We start from the raw sequence: 25742 nt of genomic DNA, 5'->3' as shown, positions 1-25742 counted from the left end.
TATATGGTTTCAGCAAGTATTTTCCAGGATCTTCTTTCAATCAATAAGAAAGAAAGGACAGTCCTTCAGGGAAAGGGCTATCAAAGTGTATTTAAACTTAGAGGCAGAGCTAAAAACAATGAGAGCCTGGACTCTGTAACAGGACGAAGACAAATGCAATGATTTGTATCTACAGCCGCTGTCGAGATGGTTTATGTCTGTGTGAGAGGGGGTGAGGGGCATGTGTATGGTGGGCATGTTTATTGTGTCCATTTCTTTGTGGGTCATTCTGGTCAACATTTTTTTAATATTATAATTTTGAATGCTTTTTCCAGAAACAACTCACTGAACCCAAACAGAAACATATAAACACACGTCATCTTACAGTCAACTGAAGAACAGGAAAATACTGAGCATAAGGAGTGTAAGAAAGAACCAAAGGACTTTAGAAATAGCACACACATTAGCCCCAACTGTGTTCTCAGATAAGAAAGTGGTCTCAGAAGTGACATGGCTTTTCCAAAAGCATAAAGCTCGAGACACATTTGATCTGAGTTGGCCCTTCTGAAATTTAGTTTCGTTGGAGAATGGTTATCAGTAGAAGTCCTGGGGAAAAGCCGTCTCATGTTCTTATGGTCACTGAAGCTAGATAAGCATTTATTTGTCTTTTCATGATGATTATTTAGCCTTGGAGGCACCTTTGAGTCTGTCCTCAAGGATTTAGTGCCCTCAGTATTAGATGGAGCTGATGGTGATTGAAAGTCCCTCTACCCCAAGTCTGCCTCAGTGCGGGAGGGAAGCGTTGCTAACGACCTTTAAGAATGTCCCTTCTCCCACCACTGGACCAAGTGTCTCCAGCTCGCTGGTGTTGTACAAGCCAGGAGTGAGGCAGCCTTTCCTTTAAGTGAGGAGTGGATCTTAAACATCAGAGTCAAGACAACCTGCGGTCTCCCCCACATGGATTCCTCCTGGATTCACCTTGCGACAACCTGGGGGAGTTTGACAAATGTATTTCTTTTCTCCCACCCGAATCCAGCTTGCCTCTCCTAAAATACGGATCCGAACAGATGGAGAGCCTTTCTCCATCTGGGTGCCTTCTCTCCTCCTTCAGGGACTGAAGGGAGAGAAAAGGAAGTGATATTTTTAAGAATTTTGTATACATCAGCCACTGTGCTTATATTGTTGCTTTCTCCAAGTCTATTGGGTAAATAGCATTTTACATATTTTCTGAGAAGCAAACATATGCAAATGAAGTGGGTTTTTTTCTTTCTTTCTTTTTTTTTTAAAAGATCCCTTGCTCAGAAAGTCAGATACAGGATACAAAGCCGGTATTTTAACTCAAAGTCCACCCTGTTTACTATACCAGTGGTTCTCAGAGAACTGTCCTGGCATGCATGCATCATCTGGAGACCCGGTGGAAAGGTGATTCTTGGGCCCCATCCTAGACAGGCTGAATCAGAAACTCTGGGGCTGGGGGTCTGCACCCCAACAGGTCTTCCACTTCATCCCCATGCACGACGAAGCCCACAGTCTGCACCCTTTTATTCAGCTTCCCGCTTGTGAAAGGAGACAGTGTCTAATTCTCTCCTTTCCCAGTGGATCGCTTATAGCATGGTTCATCTCTAGACTTAGACTTACTTGACACCTCTTAATTTCCTACATCCTAATGCTACTCCTCTAAGTCATTAACAAAAGGGAAGTACTCCCCTTGTGTGCATGTGTATGTGTGTATATGTATGTTGGTGTACACACACACACACATATACACATGGTTAAAGGTATTACTTTATTAGAAAAACAGGGGAAAGTGCTCAGCTTATTTATTTTAAGCAAGCCAATGAGAATAGTTTTAAAAATTAAAACTTACACGAATAAATAGTCACACAGGGTCACAGAATCTTTTTTCAGTGCAAATGGTCTGTCCTGGAGGACCAGACTTGCTCCCAGCAAGACTGTGTTCTGGTATTCCTGGGAGGAGTGCTTTCTACACACCGGCTCAGTTTCTTCATAAACAAATGCAGAGGTATCGGGAGCCTGGAGACCAGCGTAGGGAAGTGTAAGCTCCTTTGTGGGGGAGGGGCAGCAAGGAGGGTTTTAAATGTTGATATGGCAAAGCAAAACAGCAACAGCCTTGATAGCACCATCCGGTCCTTAGTGAGATACGACCTCCTACAAATAACTTCATTTCTTAAAGCTTTGTTTTCTCATCATTGTGTGGAATGATGATAATTCCACACAATGGAATTAAGGGGGGCAGTGATAATCTTAGGATAGAAATAAGATTCATCGTAAAGAGTTGTGCAAACAGTAAGTGATTATTTTACTCCTTTCTTACCCTTTGCCCTCTCCCTCCCATCCTTCTTGCTCTCCTAAGATGGGCATTGCCTTTAGGGAAACCTGAATCATGTGATGCCATCCCCACCCGCTATGAAGGAGAGAGTTTCCCCAGTGCCCTGGTCATCATCAGGCTTTGGTACATGCCATTAACAGAGTCAAAAGATGTCCCATTTAGCAATCACAGCAACGACTGCACTCTCGGAGACATCCATCCACGCAACACATGTATTTCTGGCTAATTAGCTTTCTCATGTGAGCAAAGTTTGTCATTTATAATTTTGTCTCAAGTACCCTATTCATATATTCTGTCCCCTTCTCAGGCATGGTTCACCTGAAGAAAAAACAAAAGAAAAACCCTCTCCCTCCTCTGTTACAGCACTTTCCAGATGTCTGTGTTTTCCATCCTTCACCTGAGTCATTACACGAGGTTAGGGGTGTCTTGATCGATCCCGGTATGTCAGACCCTCTTTGCCTTTATTAATTCCACTACTCAGCTCTCATCCCCGGTGCCACTGATGTTTCTCATGCTGCTCAGCCTGAGTCCCCAAGGCCATGGACAGCAGTATGCCTAGGATGGAAAATGGAGGGAAAAAAATTGGCAAATTGTAAAAACTCAGTGCCCAAGTGCTCCTGGCCCCACAGGCCAACACAGGAATGTGGTCACAAAGCTACCTGGTGTGAATTCCCTAGGGTAACTCACTCCCTTTAATCCCATTTGGTTAATACTGCTCTAAATATCCGGCATTTGAGTTAGATATAAATCAAGGCTTTCACAGTCATTTAAAAATCACAAGGGGAAAAAGCCTCTAGGAACCTAAGAATGGGCTTCATCTATAGCCTGATTACTGGATGGATGACAGAGTGTTCTGGAGGGGCTTTCAGAACCCAGGCAGGGAACCTCAGATGAGATAAGAGACCAAGGGACTGTGGCTTTCTCTGCAAAAACCCAACAAGAAAAGCTCGACACTAGGTGGCAGCATTGCCCCACGATTGCATTCCAGACCAACCCAGGCTGGAGTTCTTGGGGGGAAAACATCACAACATTAACACAGAGACAACCATATTGCAAGATCAGCCTATATTATTTGACAGCCACCCCATACCCTCTTCGTACTTAGGACCAGAAATTCAGCATGGATCATTGCAACTCTCTGATATGTGATCTGGCCAAATACTGTGGGTAAATTACAGCAGAAGTGGGTGAAGTTACTGGTTATGGGGATCACTCTTTCTCAAAGAATGGGAATTGGATAGATGTTTCCCACTCCAGAGAAAGGGGATGGCATTTCAGACTTCAAGCAGAACCCAGGGGAGGTGGTGCTCAGCCTGAGGCCGGTCACAATAAGTGTGAGGGTGTTCAGTTACACAGGTGATACTGAACGTTACTAATAAAGTCAGAATCATCCTGAGTCCTAGACCAGGATGGTTAGAATTTGGAAACGGTTTTTAATGGCAGGAATCCTTCTTGGTGACACAAGTCATTAGGAAGAGCAGCGCAAAGACAAGACACCGTTTCTCAAGAAGTCAGCTCTTTAGTTCCCAAAGAGATTTTTTTTTTTTCTTTTCCTGATGAGGAGCTTGAAATGAACTATTTGGAGCACCTAATGGGTCTTAAAAAAGTGTTTTTGTTCACTTGCTGAGTTATAGGTACCATCTGTGGTCTGATTTAAGATCTCAGAAGGGTTGACATGCCTGCTTCAGCCTGAAGAATTTGAATTCCACTGAATTCCCCAAAGACTGAGCCATTCAGTCTTCTGTTCCCCCCACCCCCACGGACAGAATAGGACTCAGGAAGTAGCAAACCCAAGTCATATCTGGGACTGCAGCTTTCAGAGAAGCAAACGTGATGGTCCTCTTGAGATGCTCCTCTCTGTATGAGAGGGGAGCTCTGATGCAGGTCCAGGTGCTCCTGGTGCTGTGGGAACCCAGCCGACCACGCGTTGAGGCTGAAACGTCAAGACTTAGCCCTTCGTTCCCTGGATCACCACGGTGTTCTCATGTAGCCCAGTGACCACTGAGACAAAGGACCACTAAGAAAAGCAGACAGGGGTCTAAAGCATTATGAACTTGTCAACCTATTTAATCTTGAAGATGAACTGATAAAATGCAGGTGGACTGAAGCTCATGACCCACTGCCAACAGTGGGCTCTTCACCAAATCACCCAGCAATGTGGGCGATACAGCATTTAGCGCTGCTGGTGTTCAGACCCTTCTGGGCACAGGGTATAGTCCTCTCTTACCAAGGTGTGGGGTTTCCATGTTCTGGTTCCTCCAATTCCGTAAAGGAATTATTTAACCCATTTTGGTGGCGAATGGGGAATCCTTGAAACGCCCCTTTGCAGAAGAACTAGCATTCACCGATGGCTTCTATTTTCTATGAACCTTCCCCTAAAATGCTTTGTCTTGTCCCTCCAGATTGCATGGACACACCTCCTCTGTGGGGAGTTGGGTGAAAACGGGTTCATTCTGTCAACCGCCGGGTTCCAGAGCTCTGCTTTCTGTCCGCTCTGTTCATCCCTTTGCAGATTCAGAAAAGAAGCTCTCCTTTCTCCGCAAGTCCTTACCAACCCATTTCATTTCCTATAGGGTTTCACCTGTAGGTGTGCCTACGGCGCCACCTCTCATCATCAGACCCCACTATCTGTCCTCGACAAACACCCTTCCTCATTTTGACTTTATGCCCAACCTCGGTTTGTGCGTGGTTGACCTAAGTCAGGACATCAGAATAGCTCCTTGCCGTTTCGTCATCTTGCCAAACACGATCTCGAAATCAAATAAACCAAGGCTGATCTCCGCCCTTGGAGCTAGAGCCTCGGCGGTTCTCTTTGCTACTGCGTTTCTTTCCCAAGTTACGCCGGGGAGGCTTCTCCCCGGCCAGGCACGAAGTGAGACCGGCGGATGGCGGCCAGCCTCTGCCCTCCCAGGACCCCTCCAGGTCGCCGAGCTGCCCACTGGCTTGGCCTCGTCCGGGTGGGGGGCGCGGGCGTCCCCCGCCCGACGCCCAACAAGTCTCCTTCCCCAGCCTGTGCGCGGCGGCGCGCGGGGAGAGCGCGGGAGAGCGCGGCCCGGCGCGGCGCGGGGAGCCAGGCGCCCGAGGCCGGGCCGGGTCTGGGATGGCGCCGTCCCAGCTCCATCCCCTCTCGGTGGGAAGGGATGGTTGAGTCCAGCCGCCGCGGCAGCGGCTCCTTGTGCCGCGAGCAGCCTGTCTTCCGCGCTCCCCGCCTTCCCTCCCGAGCCTGCCTCTCCTCCCTCCCCCGGCGCCCCCTCCCTGCCTCCTCCCCCCCCTCCCGCGGCTCCCACTCGCTGGCTGCCTTTCCAGCTGCCTCCGCTCCGGGTCTCTCCGGCGGCGCGCGCTCCTCTCTCCGCCTCGCCCCCTCCCGCAGCCTCGCAGCCTCGGTGCCTTCCTGCCCGGCTGGGCGGGCGCTCGTCCCCGGCCCCGGCCCGGCAGCTCGGTGTCGGCGCTCGGAGCAGCTCAGCTCTGCCTGCAGTGGGTTCGGGACCCGATGCTATGAGAGCGAAGCGAGCCGGGCGCCCAGACCTGCGGGAGGCGTCGGATGCGCGGCCGGTCCGGAGACCGGGATCTCTCCCCAGCTCGCCTCGCCCTCGGGTGATTCTCTGGCTCTGTCCGTAGCCCTGCTGTGCCTCGGAGGAGCCGGGCGCGTCCGAGAAGAGCCATCGCTGTCGTGCGCGTGTGGAATATCTGCAGACATGACTGCGTGGGGGAAATTCGAGTCGCTGCTTCTGGCGCTGCTGGCACTGTGCGCGGGGCTCCTCACTGCAGCCCAAGGTAAGGCGGGCTCGCCGGCTGCCCGGGAGATGCGCGAACCCTCCGAGGCCCGGCTTGCGAGCCTGGGGTCGGTTCGGAGGCGGGTAGCGTGCCGAGGGGCCGGCCTCCGCCGGTGGCTCTCCACCGAGGACGCCCCGCGATCGCGATGCCGGCAGGCAGCTTGCATCGCCCTCTGCCCACCCTCATCTCCCGCGCCCCACCCCCGCCCTCCTTCCCCCTCACTCGGGCTGAAACGAAATGCCTGTCTTTTCTCGGAGCCCGCCGGGGGCTGTTGGGGAGAAAGAAGCCACCCCGAGTTGGTGAAGCTGCGTGGTGCCTGGCGGCGATGCCTCCTCCGAGATGCGGGAGCAGCGGGTCCTGGTGGCCCGGGTGGTTCCGGGACTTTCTCCCCGGACCCAGAGCGCCTGGGAAAGTGGGCCGGGGCAAGGCGGCCCGGCAAGTTCTGGCTCTCTCGGGGTTTGGGTGCCACGGGCGAACCTGCCTGCCGCTGGGCCGTGCACCCCCCCACCCACGACCTCGGGGAGTGATGGGGAGCTCCTTGGCCAGGCCGCCCCCACCTGCCTCTCCCCGGACTTTGTTCCCTGCAAGTTGGAAGGAGCTGGCGAGGTGCGTGGAGAGAGCAGGGAGCCCGGGACCGGGCTCAGCCTCAGAGATGGTCGCCAGGTCACAGGGCTCTCCCGCCCTGCCACCCCCTGGTCAGGGGAAGGAGTGTCCCCAGGTCGCTCCTTGGCTTGGAGCTCGTGAACTTGGTGTTCTCCTTGAAGCGAGTTAGGGGATGTTTTCCCCGAACTAGCCTACAGGCTGAAACCCCGGGGCTGGCACCAGCTCCTGCACTTGTCTATTCTCTGGGAAAGAAAACAAGGTCCCTCTTGATTCAGAGGTGGGGAGGGGGGTGTTGATTGTCACATTGCAAACTATCTGCCCCCATTTCCTCATTTTAGCCTCCTTGTATACCCCCCACATCAATCAACACGTATCGTCCCACTCCCGAAAACGTCTATTTTTCTTTCTTTTCCTTTGAAAAGGATGAAGTCAAATCATGTGGGTTTTTTGTTTTTTTTTTTTTTTGTCGGCTGTTTGCTCTTTCCCCATATAAAAGTCCCTTTTCCTCTAGATTCTTCCGTCTTCTTTTCCGCCCATTTTCTATTCCTTCAGCGTTCCAGATTCAGGGGTGATTGACAAGGCGAAGGAGGACCGTCTCTGGTTCCGCAGGGAACTCCAGATGGGCCAGGCCTGGGGAGAGACGGCAGATTAGCGTCCCCGCGCCGTGCCTCCCCTCCGCCCGCGTCCGGGGCTGCTTGAGAGCCCACAGCTCGGCACCAGCTCCTCCGCGCAAGCACCGGGGTGTTTCAGAAGGGTGTCCGTGGGAATGCGCCCCAGGGTCCCAGGGAGCGCAAACGCTCGGTTAGTTGCTGGAGTCAGGCTTGTTGGGGATTGGGAAGCTTCCCCAAGACACCGACCTGCCCCCCTGCCCGGCTGGGTCCAGCCGACCCACCTAGGGAGCGGCAGGTGGAGCCTCCAGGGAGGACGGCTGGCCGAGCCGGGCGAGCTGCGGCCTCCGGGCGCGCTGGGCTGGCTGGGGACCGAGCGCGAAGCAAGAAGAGTCGAGGGCAAACAGGGCTGTCCCTGGAAGGTGTGCACCTTCCATGGGTCCAGGGTCGGGGCAGGACCCGGCTTTGCCCACTAAGCCCCTGCGCGAAGTGAAAACACCTGCTACGCAACTCTGCACAACTTCCCGCCCCTCACCCCCGCGCTCCGAGCGCAGCGGGGCCTCGCCAGGCAGCTCAGCCTCCTAGCGCACTCTCGCTTCCCTGCGGTTCCGCGCGCTCCGCGCGCCCTTCCCCCGCAATTAGCAGGGGTTGGTGCGCCGAGACGCCGGCCGCCCTGCCCCGGCTGCTTAATAATCCGCACACGTGTGCGCCGGGCGGATGCCGCCCCCGCGCGGGTGGGCCGAGCTGCTGGGCTCGGGCGCGGGCGCGGGCCGGGCTGCTCCGGCGGATCCGGGTCCACCCGGCTCGGGGCGCGAAGTCCTGGGCGCCCTGGAGGGGCCGCCGCAGGGAGCACAGCGCCTCTTGTGTCCTGGGAGTCCCAAGTCCCGCCCGTACAAGCCAAGAAATGGAATACAGGGTCCCAGGCCCCTGGCGTGCGCGGTGCGAGTGTGTGTGCGTGTGTGTGTGTGATTGCGCGTAGAGGGGCCGGGCGGCCGCTCTCAATGCGCTACTGCCTGATGGAGGCAGCAGTGGGTGCGCGCGGCTCCCCGTCGCCCCCGCGGGGACCGGGGCCGCGACCCCTCTGCGCCGCCGGGTCGAGTGGAAGCGCCAGCGGTCGCGTGGGAGAGCGATGCGGGCGGGAGGCTGTGACGCCAGCGCTGGCGCGGCCCTGTGTGCCCGGGGGGCTAGGGTTGGGGCGCAGTCCCCTCGGAGAGGGCGCCCGGGGGGCCCAGGTCGGACCTCTGCCGGGGGCGCCCGGGCCCCGGAGCGCAGGAGGGCTTCCCCGAGGAGTCGCCAGGGATGCGGGGGCCGCGCCGCGCGCGCCCAGGGGGCTGCTCCCGCGGCGGCGAAGGCGGGCGGGCAGTTCTGATGTGTGGGGCGGGATTCGTGACCTGTTTGCGAGTCGTGAGAGGCTGGAGGCGGCCGCGGTTGCGGTCTTTAAAATGCTGTACCTTCTGTACCGCGGTCAACGGCTGTAGTTGATTGTGGAGGCCGAAGGGACCGGGAATCCCCTGTGATACTCTTTTTCCTTTGGATTATTAACGCGATTGTGAAGGTTGGGTCTCATGTGTGCATACTTCCTTAAAAGCCCCGCAATTGCAGGGACCCCAGGAAAGGGAAGAAAGCTTGAAAACCTCTCCCATTTTCATCTAGTAAGTAGGTGGAATAATTCATTCCCTGAACACAGATTGCGCTCTTTATCGGGGCTGATCTACGGGCTGTTTGGAGAAAGTTTGCCTCTCAGTTGTGTCTTGCCAGTTTGTGCAGCAAGGAGAATGCAGCTATTTGCAGGCATTATTCAGAAAGGTCCTAAAATTTAGAGGTACATATGTAGTAGCTCTATGAGTCTCACCATAGGAAGCCTGGGAGAGAAAGGTGATGTTTCTCAAAATCTGTGATTCTGAAATTCACGGACACTCCCAGCAAAGATTTAAGCGATCCTTGCCAAATTTCCACAAAAACCTTTACAAGAAGAGGAAGGGAGGGAGAGAGGGAGGGAGAGAGAGAGACAGACAGACAAGGTTTCCCAGACCTTCATACTTCTATGAGTTGCCTCTGTCATCACCAGGATAGATGCTAAGACCTTTCATTTGCTGGCTGGGATCCTCATGGGTAGGAAACTGCAGCGATGTGTCTATATGCACTGTCTCCTGGGGAACACAGGAAATCCTGTGAAGAGACTTCCAGGGACAAACCCTGATCCATCACACACTAAAAAGGCAGGCCATCTAAGGGGAGGTTAGTATTTCTACATCCATGATTTGCTTAGCAAATCACATTTATTTTTTATTGAGTTGTCAAGGGGATTTTTTTTTTTCTTTTCCAATTTATAACTCTTCAGCCCATAGCTCTAGTGCTTCTGGAGCACCTATATAAGGCTTCTCTGGGGATTTTAAGTCCTTAAAAAGGTAAGCAAAGGGGAAGCATTCTTCCTAAATGACACATTTTATAAACTTGAATTGGTAGGACAGTGAGGTCTCATTAAACAAGTTCCAAGGAGCAGTAGCAGGTAGTAACTGATGGTAGAATTCCCTCAGGTGTCAGAATCTGCGCTAACACAGAGGCCAGGGGTCACTGTTTTGATTCTGGCTTTCAGCTGGCCTGCTTGACGGGCAGAGTGCCAGGAATGCGGTGGAAGTTCCTACAGGCACAAACAGCTCCTCCTGGGGGCAATGCTTCCTCAGTCTCCAGTTGACTGTCTGAAGCAAATACCGATAGGGCTTTGAAAATGTCAAGAAAATTGTTCTGCTTCCTTTAAGAAATAGATAAACAAAGTCTCTGGTGTCCAGTTAGCACTCATTGCAGACGAAACAGCAAATCCAGTGTAGACATTTCTAAGCTGTCAAAATGCAAATGGCATATTAAATACTCTGTGCTCTACTGAATTCTAAATGGGCCCCTGGTAAGTTTTCTGCTGAGCTTATAGTGAAAATAAGCCACCAGAACTTACATATATGTAACTTAAACTGCACATTCCCTTTAGCCTTTTATATCTGGTGAGGGTCATCTCTCTCTAGAATTAAGAAGTTGCTTCAGTACTTCTTGCAGAGTAGATGACAAAGCTATATTGTCTTTTAGTATTATTTGTTTAGCTAACACATCAGAAGAAGACATCTGAGTTAAAAGGATAGGTACTCTGCAGCCTGTAGCATTTACATCTGTGCGTTGCCTGGGCACCTGTGCCACTGGACTAGGAAGCTGGGTTTCTGGACCAGCGGTGGTAACTGATAGAATCAAACCAGTCCCATTGTGTGGTCAGGCCACTTTGGAAACCAGAAAAAGCCAATGTTTGAAACAAGAAAGTTGGCTTGGATTTGCCGTCTCGGGCACAGAAAAAAACTCTTGGTTCTGAAATAATTGGTCCTGAAAGAAATCAACCCCTTGAGCTTGCCTTCAGCTTGCACAGCCACTGGGCTTAGGGAAAAACCTATGAGTATGAAAATCAGATAATCGTATTTAGGTATTTGCCTAAGTGCAAGGAAATAAGTCTTCTTCTACAGTGATGTTAAGATGACCTTAAATGTTCTTTGACAAAATTAATCTGTCTATATGTAGGGTGGAATTTAGACCCTAGTACTCAAATGGATAAATACCAGAATTAAAATCCCCATTATGGAAAAAAAGAATAAGAGAAAATTGTTTCACTGAACTGGCTAAAACTAATTGTGACAGCTTTATGGAAATAATGTACAGTGTATACTCTCCCCTCTCCCCACACATCAACCTCTTTGAAACACATTTTTTCTTTTCCCTTTTTTTTAAAAAAATATTTTTGAATTTAGCTGCAATTTCCTTAAACCATATCTACCATGCCCTAGTTTGGGGGAAAGAAAGGGCCCTCAGCGCTGTAGGGAGGCTGTGGCTTTGTCTTTAGTCTTGGACACCTTTGTTCCAGACGGAGGAGACATCACCCATCCCATTGAACAAAACCTCCTTCTGCATATGTGGGAAGCGTTCTACTTAGGAATAACACTTAAACAAATAAACTTGATTTAGAATCCCTGTGACTTTAACCCACTCTGTGTATCTCTTGCCACATGTGTCTCTTGCTAAAACTTCTTTGATGAATGAAAAAAAAAAAAAAACATGCAGGCATGGGCAAGTATTAAAAATAACTACTTTAATGCTTCTCATGCATTTTCCAACTTATTGGTTGAAATCCTCCTGCTTTATCCTGCACTAGTTTTAGCTTTGGGAAAGCTATAAAAGGGGTATTTCACTGTTGTCATTCTCTCCAAATATAAGTAGAATAAAAGAGATGCTTCCATCTTAATACTTATAATCTTAACGTGATTTTGCCCCCATTGTCTGTAAAGCCAGAAGTGATGAATAATGCTTTGTGATTTAAAAATTATCCTTGTTACTACCATGAGATCAAGGGAAACAGGCATGAAAGAATCAAGCTGGTATTACTTCCCAGGTTTTCACCAGTGAGTCACTTTTAGGATATTGTTACAACCTGAGACTTAAGTGGCATAAAACATTAGCTTGATTCTAAGCATCTTTATTCAGTTATTTTTGGAGTTGTATTCATTTTTGGAGGCCCTGCACCTTGGTAAGATCCAAGAAATCTCATATAACATGTTGATATTGTAAATGCAAATCCAAGGTAATGGATCTATTATCTGGGATTTATCATCATAATGGATAATAATGGAATTATTCAGATAACTTTAAGCCACGTGGATCTCAAAGGAAGCAGAGCAGCTTTTGAGGACATCAAGCATCTCTCCAGTGTATGTTTTGGGTACTAAACAGGTTCCCATTGTTATTGAAGATATTGGCATTGTGGTCTTGATGTTGAGTTTTTGAATAATCTTTTGCAAAGTGTGTGTGCATACTGACCACTTGAGGTCTTTAAATGCAAGTTTCAAGGCTTCTCCCCTCAAGTGATTCTCAATAGTAGTTCTGAGTGGTGTCAGAGATCTGTCTGTCTGTGCATCTATCTATCTATCTATCTATCTATCCCAACTTTCCTTTCAGTTAGAGGCCTCAAAACCTAATAACCTCTTCACAGAGTATTCATAGGCTAATTAGCCCACCCTGATTTCATATTGAAACTACATAATATGCTACATAATGAAACTGCAATTATTTCAGAAGATTTCTTCTTTATCTTTAGTGTCTCCATTATCAGAGTTCATCATTCTATGCTGTTTAATCCTTTTTTTTTTTTTTTTTAATGATTTTACAACTAAGCTGAGATTCAAGTTCCTTGTCTCTAGTGTTTACATTATGGGATGACTTCAAGGGATTATTGTAGTCTTTCATATAAAAATACTGTAAGAATAAATTAGTTTACATTTTTTTTCCCTTTTACTCTTTAGTATACTCTGATAAGGTTAGTGTTGTAGAAGAAGGAGCTAAGTGTTAGATTAAAATTGGAATTATTCAGGAAATGTTCTCTAATGAATTAAAAACCTTTGAAATTAATTGTGAATTCTAAGCAGTTCTTTTCCAGATGCCTGGTGAATCTCTATGCTTTTCTTCACAGAAACTTACTTATGTTTCCTCTTGTTGTTAATAGAAAATGCCTTTATTAATCTTTTAAAAGTGAATAATTGTCAACACAGAGTTTATATCATGCAGAATATGGGGTGGGCTCTCACTATGCCTGTTACTATAAAATTCTGCACCCTTGACCTGCTTCTGGTTTTTAAAACCCCAGAACTCTCTGAGTGAATTTTCACTTCCTTTTTCTATCAGTAAATAGAAAATCAACATTAGAGACCTTTGACTTTTATGCAGATGGATAATCTTCAGAGATACAGAAAGTTAAACACAGCTCCTTCTGAGGAACATGGGTTCTCCTGGGCTTAAGAATATTCACTTTTCTTTCAAAGATTGAACCACAGACTGTGTTCAAAGGCTGTCAATAGCTTCTGTCTCCGTTTCAGACGTTTTGTGTGTGGTTAGGAAAGTGATGTACTTTGATGTGTAATACAGCTGTGGATAGTTAAGACTTGCAGGGTGTGATTGACACTTCATACATAATAGAGGAGGAACCCTGACAACATAAGAAGGGTCACATTTTTACAAGAAATTAACAAAATGGAGCAGATACTTCCCTTCCTACACTGGAAATGTAAAATTTTCCAGCATCAATCTTGCCTTTCTTGTTCTGTCTCATTCTTGTTCTCCTTTCTTTACAAAATATGATTATTGTGAACAACTTAAATCCAGCCATTAGAGTTTTCCTTTGTTTATGGCTCTAGAAATGAGGTCGCAGGGCATCTGCGGACTACCTGCTCAATATATATGCACTGTTTTATATGGAAACAATATGACATTTTCAAAATGTAAATCCTTATACTTTAAAAAATTGTGGAGATAATAACAAGGGAAAGTCAAGTGAGAAAAGTCATCTCAGTATTAGGTAGAATTATGTTTATTTATTATGTTTATCATAATTATGTTTATTTGTATATTTAAGCATCTGGGAGGAGCTGCTATCACTGGAGGGAAATGTATGCATGTGCTGTCAGTCACTTTAGTCATGTCTAACTCTGCAGCCCTGTGAGCTCCTTCCCAGGACCCCGCCAGACTCCTCTGTCTTTGGGATGCTCCAGGCAGGAATGCTGGAGTGGGTTTCCATGTCCTCCACCAGGGAATCTTCCCGACCCAGGGATCGAACCTGCATCTCTTACATCTCCTGCATTGGCAGGTGGGTTCTTTACCACTAGCAGCCCTGGGAAGCCCAGGTGGATGTATGTTTCTAGTTAGTTACCATACTCAGCAATGAAGTTCTGTGGCCAGAGAAGAGACTTGGGATGTCTAGACTATCAGTAGGATTATGGTCATCCTTCTGCTCACTTGAAGAGTTAGGGCAGGCGCCCACTCAAATCACTCAGTTCAGTGTCACTGGAGTTGACAAGTACCTGGTATTTACCTCCCCTCTTGAACAAAGAAGACTTTGAATGAGTGATGCCCCTCATGAAGCTTACGCTCTTCAAAACAAAATGAAAACTGAAGCAACTTAACTTTGATGAGTGACTATACAAACTGTGTCAGAGATATTGAGGGTCATGCAGATGTGGGAGGGGGGTTCCTGTGAGAGCTGGGGTCTTCATACCGCCTCTCAAGGAATGGAGGAGAGGGAAAAGGGACAGAACGAGTGAGAAAGGTGTGTGAGGACTGGCCCGAGGACAGGCAGCAGGGTGCAGAGGACAAGGTGAAGATAGACCCATGCATACTGAGGCTTAGTGGACTCCTCCCCTGAAATTCTTCTGTGGGTCCTGAGAGCCAAATGAGGCATGTACACTGCTGCTCGGAGACTGGTTCCTGAAATACGAAGATGCATGTCTTTTTCAGGCCTCACTCTTTTTTTCCTCACATGCCCAGTGGGTCAGACCTTACCTGACTTGGGCGGGGAATCTTACAGCCATCAGACTACCCTGCTGCTCGCATGCACATTCACAGTTTCACCGTGAATAACCACTGTTCTCCCGTACCTGATTGTGTTTTGTGTGTGTGTGTGAGTTTTGACTAATGTGTCAAAACTGTTCTGTGAAAAGACTCGTAGGGGAGAGATGACCTGTGCAACGTATCAGTCACGATTTTTTTTCAGGTGAGTTTGAGTAAACCCCGGGAGTAGGTGATGGACAGGGAGGCCTGGCGTGCTGCAGTCCATGGGGTCGCAAAGAGTCCCACACGAATGAGCGACCGAACTGAACAGATGCACGATTTATTTATTCACATATCTAAGCTAGAACATGTCAGAATAATTAGCTTTGAAATCCTATACCCAGGTTATTACTTTGCCAAGCTTATTCGATTCATCCATGTTTCTTCCTCATAATTGTTTCTCTTTGTATACAAAGTAAGGTATCTGGGGTGTTTGTAATTTTTTCCTCTTCTAGTGATAATAATTTAATGATATTAGACTGTGTTTAGATATGTCAACCTACAATTGTCATTTTGATCTTCATGGCTATTTTCTCTCTGCTTTTTAATTTGAAAGAATTTTATAAGAGGATTACAGAACAAAAAGGAAGTAATCAGTCTCTTTCTTTAACCACTGCAATTACACAATTACCTTCCCATTGTTCTCTAGTGGCAACAAAACATGTAGATGCGACAAGGCGTCCAGGTGTTTAGAAAATAAGAGGTCTTCTGACCCAAAAGTACCAAAACTGTAGCCATGCCAAACTGGGAGGTATGATTTATAGCTCCTGGCAAATGTGTTTTTCTTTCAGTTTTATGATGGATGGACAATAAGCAACCTTTTTTAAAAAAAATTATTTATTTCAATTGGAGGCTAATTACTTTACAATATTGTAGTGGTTTTTGCCATACATTGACATGAATAAGCGACCTTTTAAAAAAGAGTGAGTATAAAACTGTGAAGTGTTATGTGAAGTGGTGGTGGGTTTTCTTACTTTTGTATGTAAAACCAAAAATTTGTGAGAAGGGAAAAATTTCATAAATGAGAGATCTTGTGTCATTTACTGAAGCCTTAAAATCAGAAAAAATGTATTTGGGCCACATTTTTATGCCTTTTAGTGAGAGTTCATTCTTTGTCCCAGTTTAGGAGAGGCTGAAGTCAAAGTTGAAGATGTTCGTAGCAAGATCACGTCATGCAGTCCTCAGGCCCACACGTTTATCCAGGTCTGCACACCGCAGGGAACAGTTAAGAGCCGGAAAGCTGTGTCATGAAGGACAGCTGGAGGGGCGTCTTCCTCCTAACACTATCAGCTAGCTACTGCTGTTTAGCATTACTACCACAAACTCAGCAGCTTGAACAGCACGCAGGATTACAGTTTCTGTGGGTTGGGGTCTATGCACAGTTTAGCTGGGTCACATGCCCTCTGCACATGGTCTGACAAGACTGAATCAAGGCGTTGCCCAGGTACTGTAGTCTCTTCTGAAGTTCAGCTGGGGAAGGACCCAGTCCTGAGACAACTCAGGCGGCTGGCAGAATTCTGTTACTTGGGACTGTAGGACTGAGAGCTTAATTTTACCACTAGCCATTGGCCAGACTATATTTTCAGTTCCTTGAGAGGCCATACATGGCTCCTTTCCACCTGGGGCTTCCCAACATGGCTCAAAGCCAGGAAAGGAGAGAGAGATCCCAGCAAGTAGGGTGCCATGGTGTTATACATTATTGGGTGATCATGGGCACACAGACATATGCAGCACGTCACTGTTACATTATTCCATGGATTAGAAATGAGACCCGGGTCCTGCCCACCTCAAGGGGCAGAGAACTATACAACACAAACACCGGAAGTCGGGGATTGTGGAGACACCCTGAGAGTCTCCCCACCATGTCTAGAAATATGCCAGCATAGAAAGAGCAACATGCAGTCAATAAGTAAGTGGCCCAGGACTTGATTAAAAATGGGCAACAAATACAAATATTTTACAGAAAGAACAAGCATAAATAATAAATGTAGGAAGAAGATCCCTACACTTACTATTGATCAATTCTTTTCCCCAATGCATTTGTAACACTATAATTGATATGTCTCGTGTTAGCAAATGCATAGAGAAATCATTTCCTTACATTTTGGTTGAATATCTAGAAAATTTCAGGGAGGAGATACCTTGGATCTACCAATCACAATTCTAAATTATCAGATATTTCACCCCAGAAATGTGATACATCCGGAAACAATAGATGCTTATTCATTTTAGCCTTCTCATAGTGAAAAATTAGAACTTAAATGTCCATCATCTTAAAATACCTAAATAAATTGTTGTATAGCACACTGTTGTCTTTATGAAAGTGTGTCCATGATAAAAGATTCCCTTGAAAATTCAAAATAATATGCATTCTAATCCCCATTTTCATGTAAAGGAAAAGTCAAGTTGCTTCTATACACATGTAAAAATATTTGAAAAGATGCACAATATAGCATTGACATTTAAGTGTCCTTTGATTTTTTTTTTGGTAACTTTGTCAAACTTCTCTAAATAAAATAAGAGTTCATGAATTGAAAAAAAAAAAAACCTGGGAAAAAACAAGTAGCTTTTATCAGATCATGCTGATGAGCAGATAAATTATATGATTTTTGAACTTGAAGTGACCTTCAGGTTCATAAATCCACTCACTTTTCCTTGTGTCCAGAGGACTTGTAACTTAAAAAATTCACAGCAAAAATTAAGTCAGAACTCAGCCTAAGCTCACGTTCTTCCCATGGGAGCCCACATGCCTGGCTGACCTGACTTTCCATCTCAGCCCAGAGGAGGTCTAACTGGCCATCTGCACCCACTTACCTCCCTGTCCCCTGGGCTGAGAACAGTGACAGCACTGAGTGTAATCTCCTGACATGGTCATCTGGGAAGACAGCATGGCTAGGAATATTCTAGCTTAAATTATAAACCTGCTATTATCCTGGCAGCTAGAGAAGCACATTCAAGTTTCATACTTGTGAGATGGATCAAAACCACTGGGGGCGCTGTAGAACCCTCAGTAGGATGGAAATGTGTTAAAAGATTTTGCTACTTTGTTAAATGCTTGCTGCTGCTGCTGCTGCTGCTAAGTCGCTTCAGTCGTGTGGTGGTGTCCGACTCTGTGCAACCCCATAGAGGCAGCCCACCAGGCTCCCCCGTCCCTGGGATTCTCCAGGCAAGAACAATGGAGTGTGTTGTTATTTTCTTCTCCAGTGCCTTAAAGTGAAAAGTGAAAGTGAAGTCGCTCAGTCATGTCCGACTCTTAGCGACCCCATGGACTGCAGCCTACCTACCAGGCTCCTCTAGCCATAGGATTCTCCAGGCAAGAGTACTGGAGTGGGTTGCCATGCTTAACTGCTGATAATTTTTTAGGTCAATAAAAACAGCGCTGCAGTGTTACCTAGCTGTGCCTCCTTTGTGTTAATAGCTGATATATTTTCTATCAATGACCATTTGAAGGACATCTTTGTTATTGCAGGATATTTAATTCTGAAGAACTCAACACTTGAAATTCTGCCCTGTGAAATGTTTTCCTTGTTGGGACTTCTGCAATTAGTATAGTGAGACAGTTGCCTTTTTGCATTTCTTAGTGATCAAAAGCACTTGAATTATGAAATCACTCCATAAAAGTGAGAACCAGTTTATTTATTTTTTTTTGATTGACTATGAATTTCAGAGAATTTTTTGTGTCCTCAGGGACATTTTGGAGAGGATACATGGCAATGCTGTGTTTTATGTGTCTGACAGCATCCTCCAGGCTGCAAAACAGTCGAGTTTGGTTTCCCTATGTGCCTCCAGTAGCGTGTGCCTTAAAGGACATAAAACTCTATCATACACTGTTTCCTCATTTTTCCAAAATAATATTGAAGTGAAAGTCGCTTAGCCGTGTCCGACTGATTGTGACCCCATGGACTATACAGTCTGTGGAAATCTCCAGGCCAGAACACTGGAGTGGGTAGCCTATCCCTTCTCCAGAGGATCTTCCTGACCCAGGAATCGAACTAGGGTCTCCTGCATTGCAGGCAACTGAGCTATCAGGGAAGCACAAAAGAATATTAACTGGACTCAATATTCCATGAATTTCATAAATGAGCACAGGTAAAAAGGCTTAGAAAGGTGCCTAGCAGTTACTTATGTTAAGTAAATGTTACAACGGTTTTATTATGACAACTAAAATATTAGACTGTTAATTCTAGTTATGGCCACAAAAGTAACATTGGGGAAAGACTTGTTTTTCTGGAGAGAAATTATTTGTAAGTGGAGGTTAATAATTTAATAATTGTATTTGGATGCAAATGAGTGTCTTGTATAAGAATCATCCTGATACTAATTTCTTTAGTTCTTTGGGATGTTCAAAGAATTCTTTTTTTTTTTTTGGCTTTCTTTTTTCTTTTAATTTAATTTTATTTTTTTAACTTTACAGTATCATGTTGGTTTTGCCATATATCAACATGAATCCGCCCCAGGTAGACACGTGTTCCCCATCCTGAACTCTCCTCCCTCCTCCCTCAAAGTACTTTTACATTCCCTACTTCACTGACAGATTTAAGAAAAAATATATAAATTTCTAAGTGAGGTCAAGTGATAACTGAATCCATGTCATGGTTTGGCCTCATGCATTACATTTGTGTTGCTGCTGCTGCTGCTAAGTTGCTTCAGTCGTGTCTGACTCTGTGCGACCCCATAGACGGCAGCCCACCAGGCTCCCCCGTCCCTGGGATTCTACAAGCAAGAACACTGGAGTGGGATGCCATTTCCTTCTCCAATGCACGAAAGTGAAAAGTGAAAGTGAACTTGCTCAGTCGTGTCTGACTCTCACCAACCCCATGGACTGCAGCCTACCAGGCTCCTCTGTCCATGGGATTTTCCAGGAGAGAGTACTGGAGTGGGGTGCCATCGCCTTCTCTGTACATTTGTGTTAAACAGCGTTAAATGCTCAGTACAGTCACTCTGATGAGATGTGTTTTACGGTCATTTATGATCAGGAAGCCTTGAGCATATTAAGTGACCATTAGAGACACAATGCAGAGAAGGCAATGGCCCCACTCCAGTACTCTTGCCTGGAAAACCCCATGGATGGAGGAGCCTGGTGGGCTGCAGTCCATGGGGTCGCAAAGAGTCAGACACAACTGAGCGACTTCACTTTCCCTTTTCACTTTCATGCATTGGAGAAGGAAATGGCAACCCACTCCAGTGTTCTTGCCTGGAGAATCCCAGGGACAGGGGAGCCTGGTGCACTGCCATCTATGGGGTTGCACAGAGTCGGACACGACTGAAGCGACTTAGCAGCAGCAGCAGCAGCAGAGACACAATGAAAAGAGAAGAGTGGAAAACTTTCCCAAACAGGGTTGTCTGAAGGGTCATGGGCTGTGAGGATTCTTGACACTATGCCATTCTTTTGTGTTCTGAAAGAGTTTATGCATTTTTCTAACTGCTTGGCTTTTTCCTTCCCCCAAGTAAAGTACCTGAGGCTCGTTTTACAGAGAACATCTGAAATGGTGTGCCTTGCCAAGTGAGCCTTGTGTAGAGCCAGGGAGAAGAGGTCTTTGCCAGGCGGTGTCAGGAACCTTACCTTTCTGGACATGAAAAGCTGTCAGTGAAATCGGGCACTCTGGGTGATTAGAGTCTGTAAGAGGGTTAGGGCCCTATTCACTGACTTAGACTTGAAACCCCTCTCTAGAGATGGAGCCAGGCCATCAATAGTGCCAGGACGGTCAGGATGCCCTGGCCCTTTCCTTGTGGTCCAGACTTCCCAGTTTAGAGTCTCATCACTCAAGTACAGTTGACCATCAGATTAAAGGCTGCTCAGACCTCCTATTCCGGCTGTATGTCTGAATACTGGTGTTGGATGTTCAAAGGCAGAGTCTGTCAACAAAAATAATCCATAAGCAATGAATAATGAGTGAAAGTGAAAGTCACTCAGTTGTGTCCAACTCTTTGCGACCTCATGGACTATATGTATCCTGCCAGGCTCCTCTGTCCATGGGATTCTCCAGGCCAGAACACTGGAGTGGGTTGCCATGCCCTCCTCCAGGGGATGTTCTCAAGCCAGGGTTTGAACCCAGGTTTCCTGCATTGGAGGAAGATTCTTTACTGTCTGAGCCATCAGGGAAGCAAGAATAGAAAAGAGTTTTTTGGAGCCAAACTGAGAACTATAGCCTAGAAGTCAACTTTCCAGAGCACTGAGAAACTGCCGGGGAGTAGCAGGGTGTTCAACACAATTTCATGTCTTGTCAGAACAAAGACCATGAAACTAGTCAAGGATACATTCCTTCAACTTTTCAAAAAAAAGAAGGCAAGGATGAACACAGCAAGTCAGTATGGCCTTGGCGCCTGGAAGAGAGTCTTATCATCAAAGGAATCTCAGCATTGGTGTCCCAGAAAGAGGCATTTAATCTTTATTTTTAACGTGGACGTTCTTTGCTTTTGGTCAGTGTGACCATTTCTTTAATAATTAAAGCAGGTGTGCAATGTATAGCTGATGGGCCACAAACAGGCTGTCCTAGTTAGCGTGAAATTCAAAGTAGCTCATCTGTAAGCCAGGATGACTTCCTCAGACCCCGACATCTGAGCACTTCCCTTGTGAAGCCGCATGTGTGGAAGCCCCAGTTAGTGTGACACAGATGCGTCCTGCACGGTGGTCTGTCCAGGGTCACGCAATCAGACTTTCAGAGCCGGCTGCCCAGGACCCTCGTGGCCATCAGCCAGACACAAACCCTTCAAAGTCGGGTGAACCTACTCGGTCTTCCAAGGGAAAGTCTCTCTCTCTCCAGCGCGGCCACATGCAGTCAGCACTGCCAACTCAGCCACTTAGCAGAGCCTGCAGAAGAGGAGGGAGACCTCGGAGCTGGGGAGTCAGTGAGCGTGGGAACAGCTGGCGGGTTAGCTCCTGGGTGGTGCTCAGCTCAGCCCGCAGGCCAGCCCTGTGCCTGCAGCCAGGCTCCTGCCTCAGGGCCCCCACAGCCATGCCCGCTGCATCTTCTCCAGTGAAAGCTGACCCGGCAGAGAGAGAATCTGTGGTTCTGTCACGTAGTTTAGAGTCAGACCCTCATCAAGCGTGACCCCAGACCCAGGTCTGGCCTTCATATGGGACGGTAGCCTTTTGAGGATGTCTGTCAGCAGAGTGAGCTCAGTGAGATCCACCAGACATGGTCTTAAGTGAGGTGCTTGCTGTCTGGTCAGGAGGGGGGGGTCTTCTGGGGACCTCTGGGAATTTCATGCCACTTTAATGGCCCAGAAAAGGAAAGTCATTGTTCCCCAGTGTGTAGGAGACAAAGGTTACGTGCTCTCTGCTCACACACACCGGTCTCCTCTTGCTTTAAAACCTTTGGGCTCAACCACAGGAATAGCTGCTAAGTGAACTTATGCTGGGTGATGCTGTGGTGAAGCTTCTTGCCTCGTTTCAGAGTGGAAGTCTAAGTACCCATTTGGCTTTTAAAGAATAACTCATATTCCATTTGGCTATTCCTGAAGGAGCTTCCCAGGTGGCTCCATGGGTAAAGAATCTGCCCGCAAGGCAGGAGACATGGGTTTGATTCCTGGGTCAGGAAGATCCCCTGGACAGGAGGGCATGGCAACCTGCTCCAGTATTCTTGCCTGGAAAATCCCTGGCGGGCTCCAGTCTGTAAGATCCCAAAAAGTCAGACAAGACTGAAGTGACTGAGCATGCACGTATGAAGGAGCTGTGTCATCAATTAACTTTTTTAGAGACAGAAACAGTTAACAAAAGTATAAAACTAATGATCAACATTATATAGGAAGATTACAAACCAATGGTGATGAACCCATAGTCCATCTAGAGAGCAATGACATGAGTGTTAGTGGTAAAGTTCATATAAAAACTAGCACTTCGCAGGCACTCAGCATGGCCAGTTCTCATGCATTCGGGACATATGGGACAGGTTTCACTACCTGAAGCAAAGACAACAGTAGAAGCCCCGATCCCACCGCTTCAGAAAACACTTGATTCCCCTCTGGGTTTTCTTTGCTAATCGCTGACGAGCGATGCATCTTGGCATTTCCTTAACACGGTTGCAGTAAAGTGGCACTTACTTTAATAAATATTTGATAAAGAAGGAGGCCCGTGGAAGGAGTAGATGTGTAATATACCTACCGTATCCAGTTTGTTTCTAAAATGACACATTTCCAACAAGTCTGTGCTGGGCTGGGCATGGGGGTGAGATTAGTCAACAGATAGTTCTGAGGCAAAATACCATCTTAGCTGGTGTAGGATGGAGGCAGCCAGTCATAGATCAATGTCAACACATGCTGCATTTATTTTAAAGCTATTTTTGTTTGAGGTACAGTTGACTTACAATGTTGTGTTAATTTCTGCTGTGAAATTTGCAAGGCAAACTGATTGTTTTATATATGTGTGTGTATATATATATATGTTATTTTTAAAATATTCCTTTCCATTATGGTTTATCGTAGGATAATGAATACAATATTCTGTGTAAAGCTATTTTTAGATTATTGGATTCTTTTGGACAGGGTAAAAATATCAGTTAAAGAAATTTAGACATATTGAACTTTATGTAGGCAAAGCTAAAAAACAAGGTGCCATACTAGAGGGGCAACACAAAAGCAGTCTGTATATTTTTTATAAAATCACATTCAAGAACAAATTGCTGTTTTCATTTTGTTAAGATGCCTTCACTAATTTAGTGCAGTAGGTAAGTAGAAGAATACTTATTTTAAGACACTTGAAAGTATCAATAAGACAAAGAATAACTGACTTTTGAAGTTATTACCCCATATGCTCGTATATAGATTGTTAGAGAAAAAACATGATTCGCAATAGCCCCATAATAATTATAAGCCAATTATTGACCTTTATTTCTAGAATGCCATTACCTGCAGATGAACAGAAGCTCCATTCCAATGCAGAAAGGGCTACCTGTCCACTATATAAGGCTTCTTTTTTCAATCAGATTTTCTCCTAGTAAATAAAATTGCTTTATTTGGAGGTAGCAACCTAGGAAACAGTATTGATCCTTCCTGATCAGCTTAACCCACACCCTTCTGGGCTATAGCAGCAGTGTCCATTTCTCTTTCTTCCCTTATTATTACTGCTAATAGTGTATACACAGTGGTAACTGTCCCACTTGTTGCGGCCTTTGCTTTCCCAGAGGGAAAAGCAAAGGTGTGGTCTGTGCGCACAGGACTTCAGGGGGGGTCTGAGGAGCTCACGGTGGGCAGATGACAAGTGATCCCTTCAGACCAATGCCTGTTTTCTTCAGAGGCTGTGTCTGCACCTGGCGCCTGCAGGATGGGGGCTCTGGTCCACGACCTCTTACATTCTAGCTTGGGGACTTCCTGGGCTTCAGTTTCTTCATCCAAAAAACACATAGGCTGGTCCTTTCCCTTTCTGCCCTGACATGCTTGACTTCTATTCCAAGTATAGTAGTAATCAATACATAATTAGAGGGCAAGAGCAGAGCCTACTACATTCAATGAGACCGCTTGCTGCCAGGAGGTAGAAGGAATTCATGGTGTGTGTATGTGTGTGTGTTTGATTTTTACTTTTCCTTTCTTATGTCTAATGCATTGACCTGGGTCATCTGTGGTTCCCTCAAATGACATAGAGCAGATATTTCCTTTATTAGTATAAGATGAAATTAATTACTCTCTGAGCCTATTTCTCCTGGTATTTTCAGAACCCCTTTGAAAAATAGGAGTCACCTTGGTGTATTAAAAGCACCAGATCCTTGGTATCATTTTAATGCACTGGGAGCACTAGGCCCACTGCTTATCTTTATCACGGGGATCTCACCCTTCTGGGAAGAAACTGTTTATTGCAGCTTTGGGGTAGAGGCTTCCTTTCCCAGATTTATCACCAAATGTGAATGCCTTCCAGTAGCGCTGAAGGAAAACACATCCATTTTCCCGAAGTGTTTGCCCTTTGTCAGTTTCGGAGTGAAATCTATTAATACTGTCTAATAACTTTCTGTTTTTCTAACCCGTGTATCAGCATTAATGATCAGCTATTATTTATGTGGGTGCTTCTGTAGTTGCAAACTTCTTATAATACTTAATAGCTTACAGTATCTGCGGAAGACGGCTCAGTACTGTCCTTGATCACCTCCTATTTTGTGACAAGGCATCTGAGGCTGCTCCCAGTCACACGAGAAAGACCGCAGACCTTCTACCTCCAATCTTTGTCCTAATCGTAGGTCTAATCATTGTTTCTCCTTACCTTCCAACAGCACCATCCTGCTACCATATAAAGAGTGAAAGAAAATCTATGTTGCCATTTGTGATACTACGAAACTCTAAAATATTGACTAAGGTGTTTTCCTGAAGAATCATACATAGCAGATTGCCTTTCTAGTGATTTTTCTTGAAGTCACTTTCATGTGGTGATCATTCTCCTTCAGCACCTAATCATGAAGACCCTGTATTTGTAAGATTCTGCTGAAGTTTTGTCAGACATTTTAAATGTGTCCAGAATCCAGATATGCAGATTGGCAATAATCAAGGGACCCCTTTTTGTACTCAGCCACATGTTAATTGCTGATCACTGAGGCTCCGCTCTGGGAAATAAAACCCTGCCCAGACAGGACGATCTGGAATTTTCTCCTGGCAGCATATTACTTTATTTTAAATCACTTTCCTTTTGAAAATCTACTTTCTCTTTTATTTTTGGAAACAGGCAGACTTTGGAGGAAAAGGTTTTCAGCTGGGTTGATCGTGTTGGATTTCTTTTATGGAAGGAGCAATTATGGGGCAGGTACAGAAGTGATGTTATTCTTGGGTAGGGTGGACTTAATAGAATTTGAAGATCTGTGGAGATACAAAATTAGACTTTGTCAACCTTAAGGATTTTTCTTATTGAGTATAGGTGATTTACAAGGCTATGTTAGTTTCAGGTGTGCAGCGTGGGTTCAATATTTTTGTAGATGATAGTCCATTTAAAGTTATTATACAATATTGGCTGCACTCCGTGTAGTGTATATCCTGGAGCATGTTGATTTTACGGTTGGTCGTCTGTGCCCCCCAGTGCTCTGCCCCTGCCCCGCCTCTCCACGCTG

At 46.3% G+C, this 25742-nt stretch overlaps 1 protein-coding gene across 1 annotated transcript in view; it reads left to right on the top strand.

The window, feature by feature from the left end:
* The first annotated feature begins 5616 nt into the window (after positions 1-5616).
* The window catches only part of CSMD1 (CUB and Sushi multiple domains 1), a 2072278-nt gene continuing 2052152 nt past the window's right edge, over positions 5617-25742 (top strand). Inside the window, exon 1 of the mRNA XM_061404066.1 lies at positions 5617-6103. Coding sequence (XP_061260050.1) covers positions 6025-6103 — 79 coding nt within the window. The 5' untranslated portion in view covers positions 5617-6024. The remainder of the gene's footprint in view (positions 6104-25742) is intronic.

The sequence above is a fragment of the Bos javanicus genome, chromosome 27 (assembly GCF_032452875.1).
Source record: "Bos javanicus breed banteng chromosome 27, ARS-OSU_banteng_1.0, whole genome shotgun sequence".
Classification (NCBI taxonomy): domain Eukaryota; kingdom Metazoa; phylum Chordata; class Mammalia; order Artiodactyla; family Bovidae; genus Bos; species Bos javanicus.
This window is presented reverse-complemented; position numbering and strand designations above follow the sequence as displayed.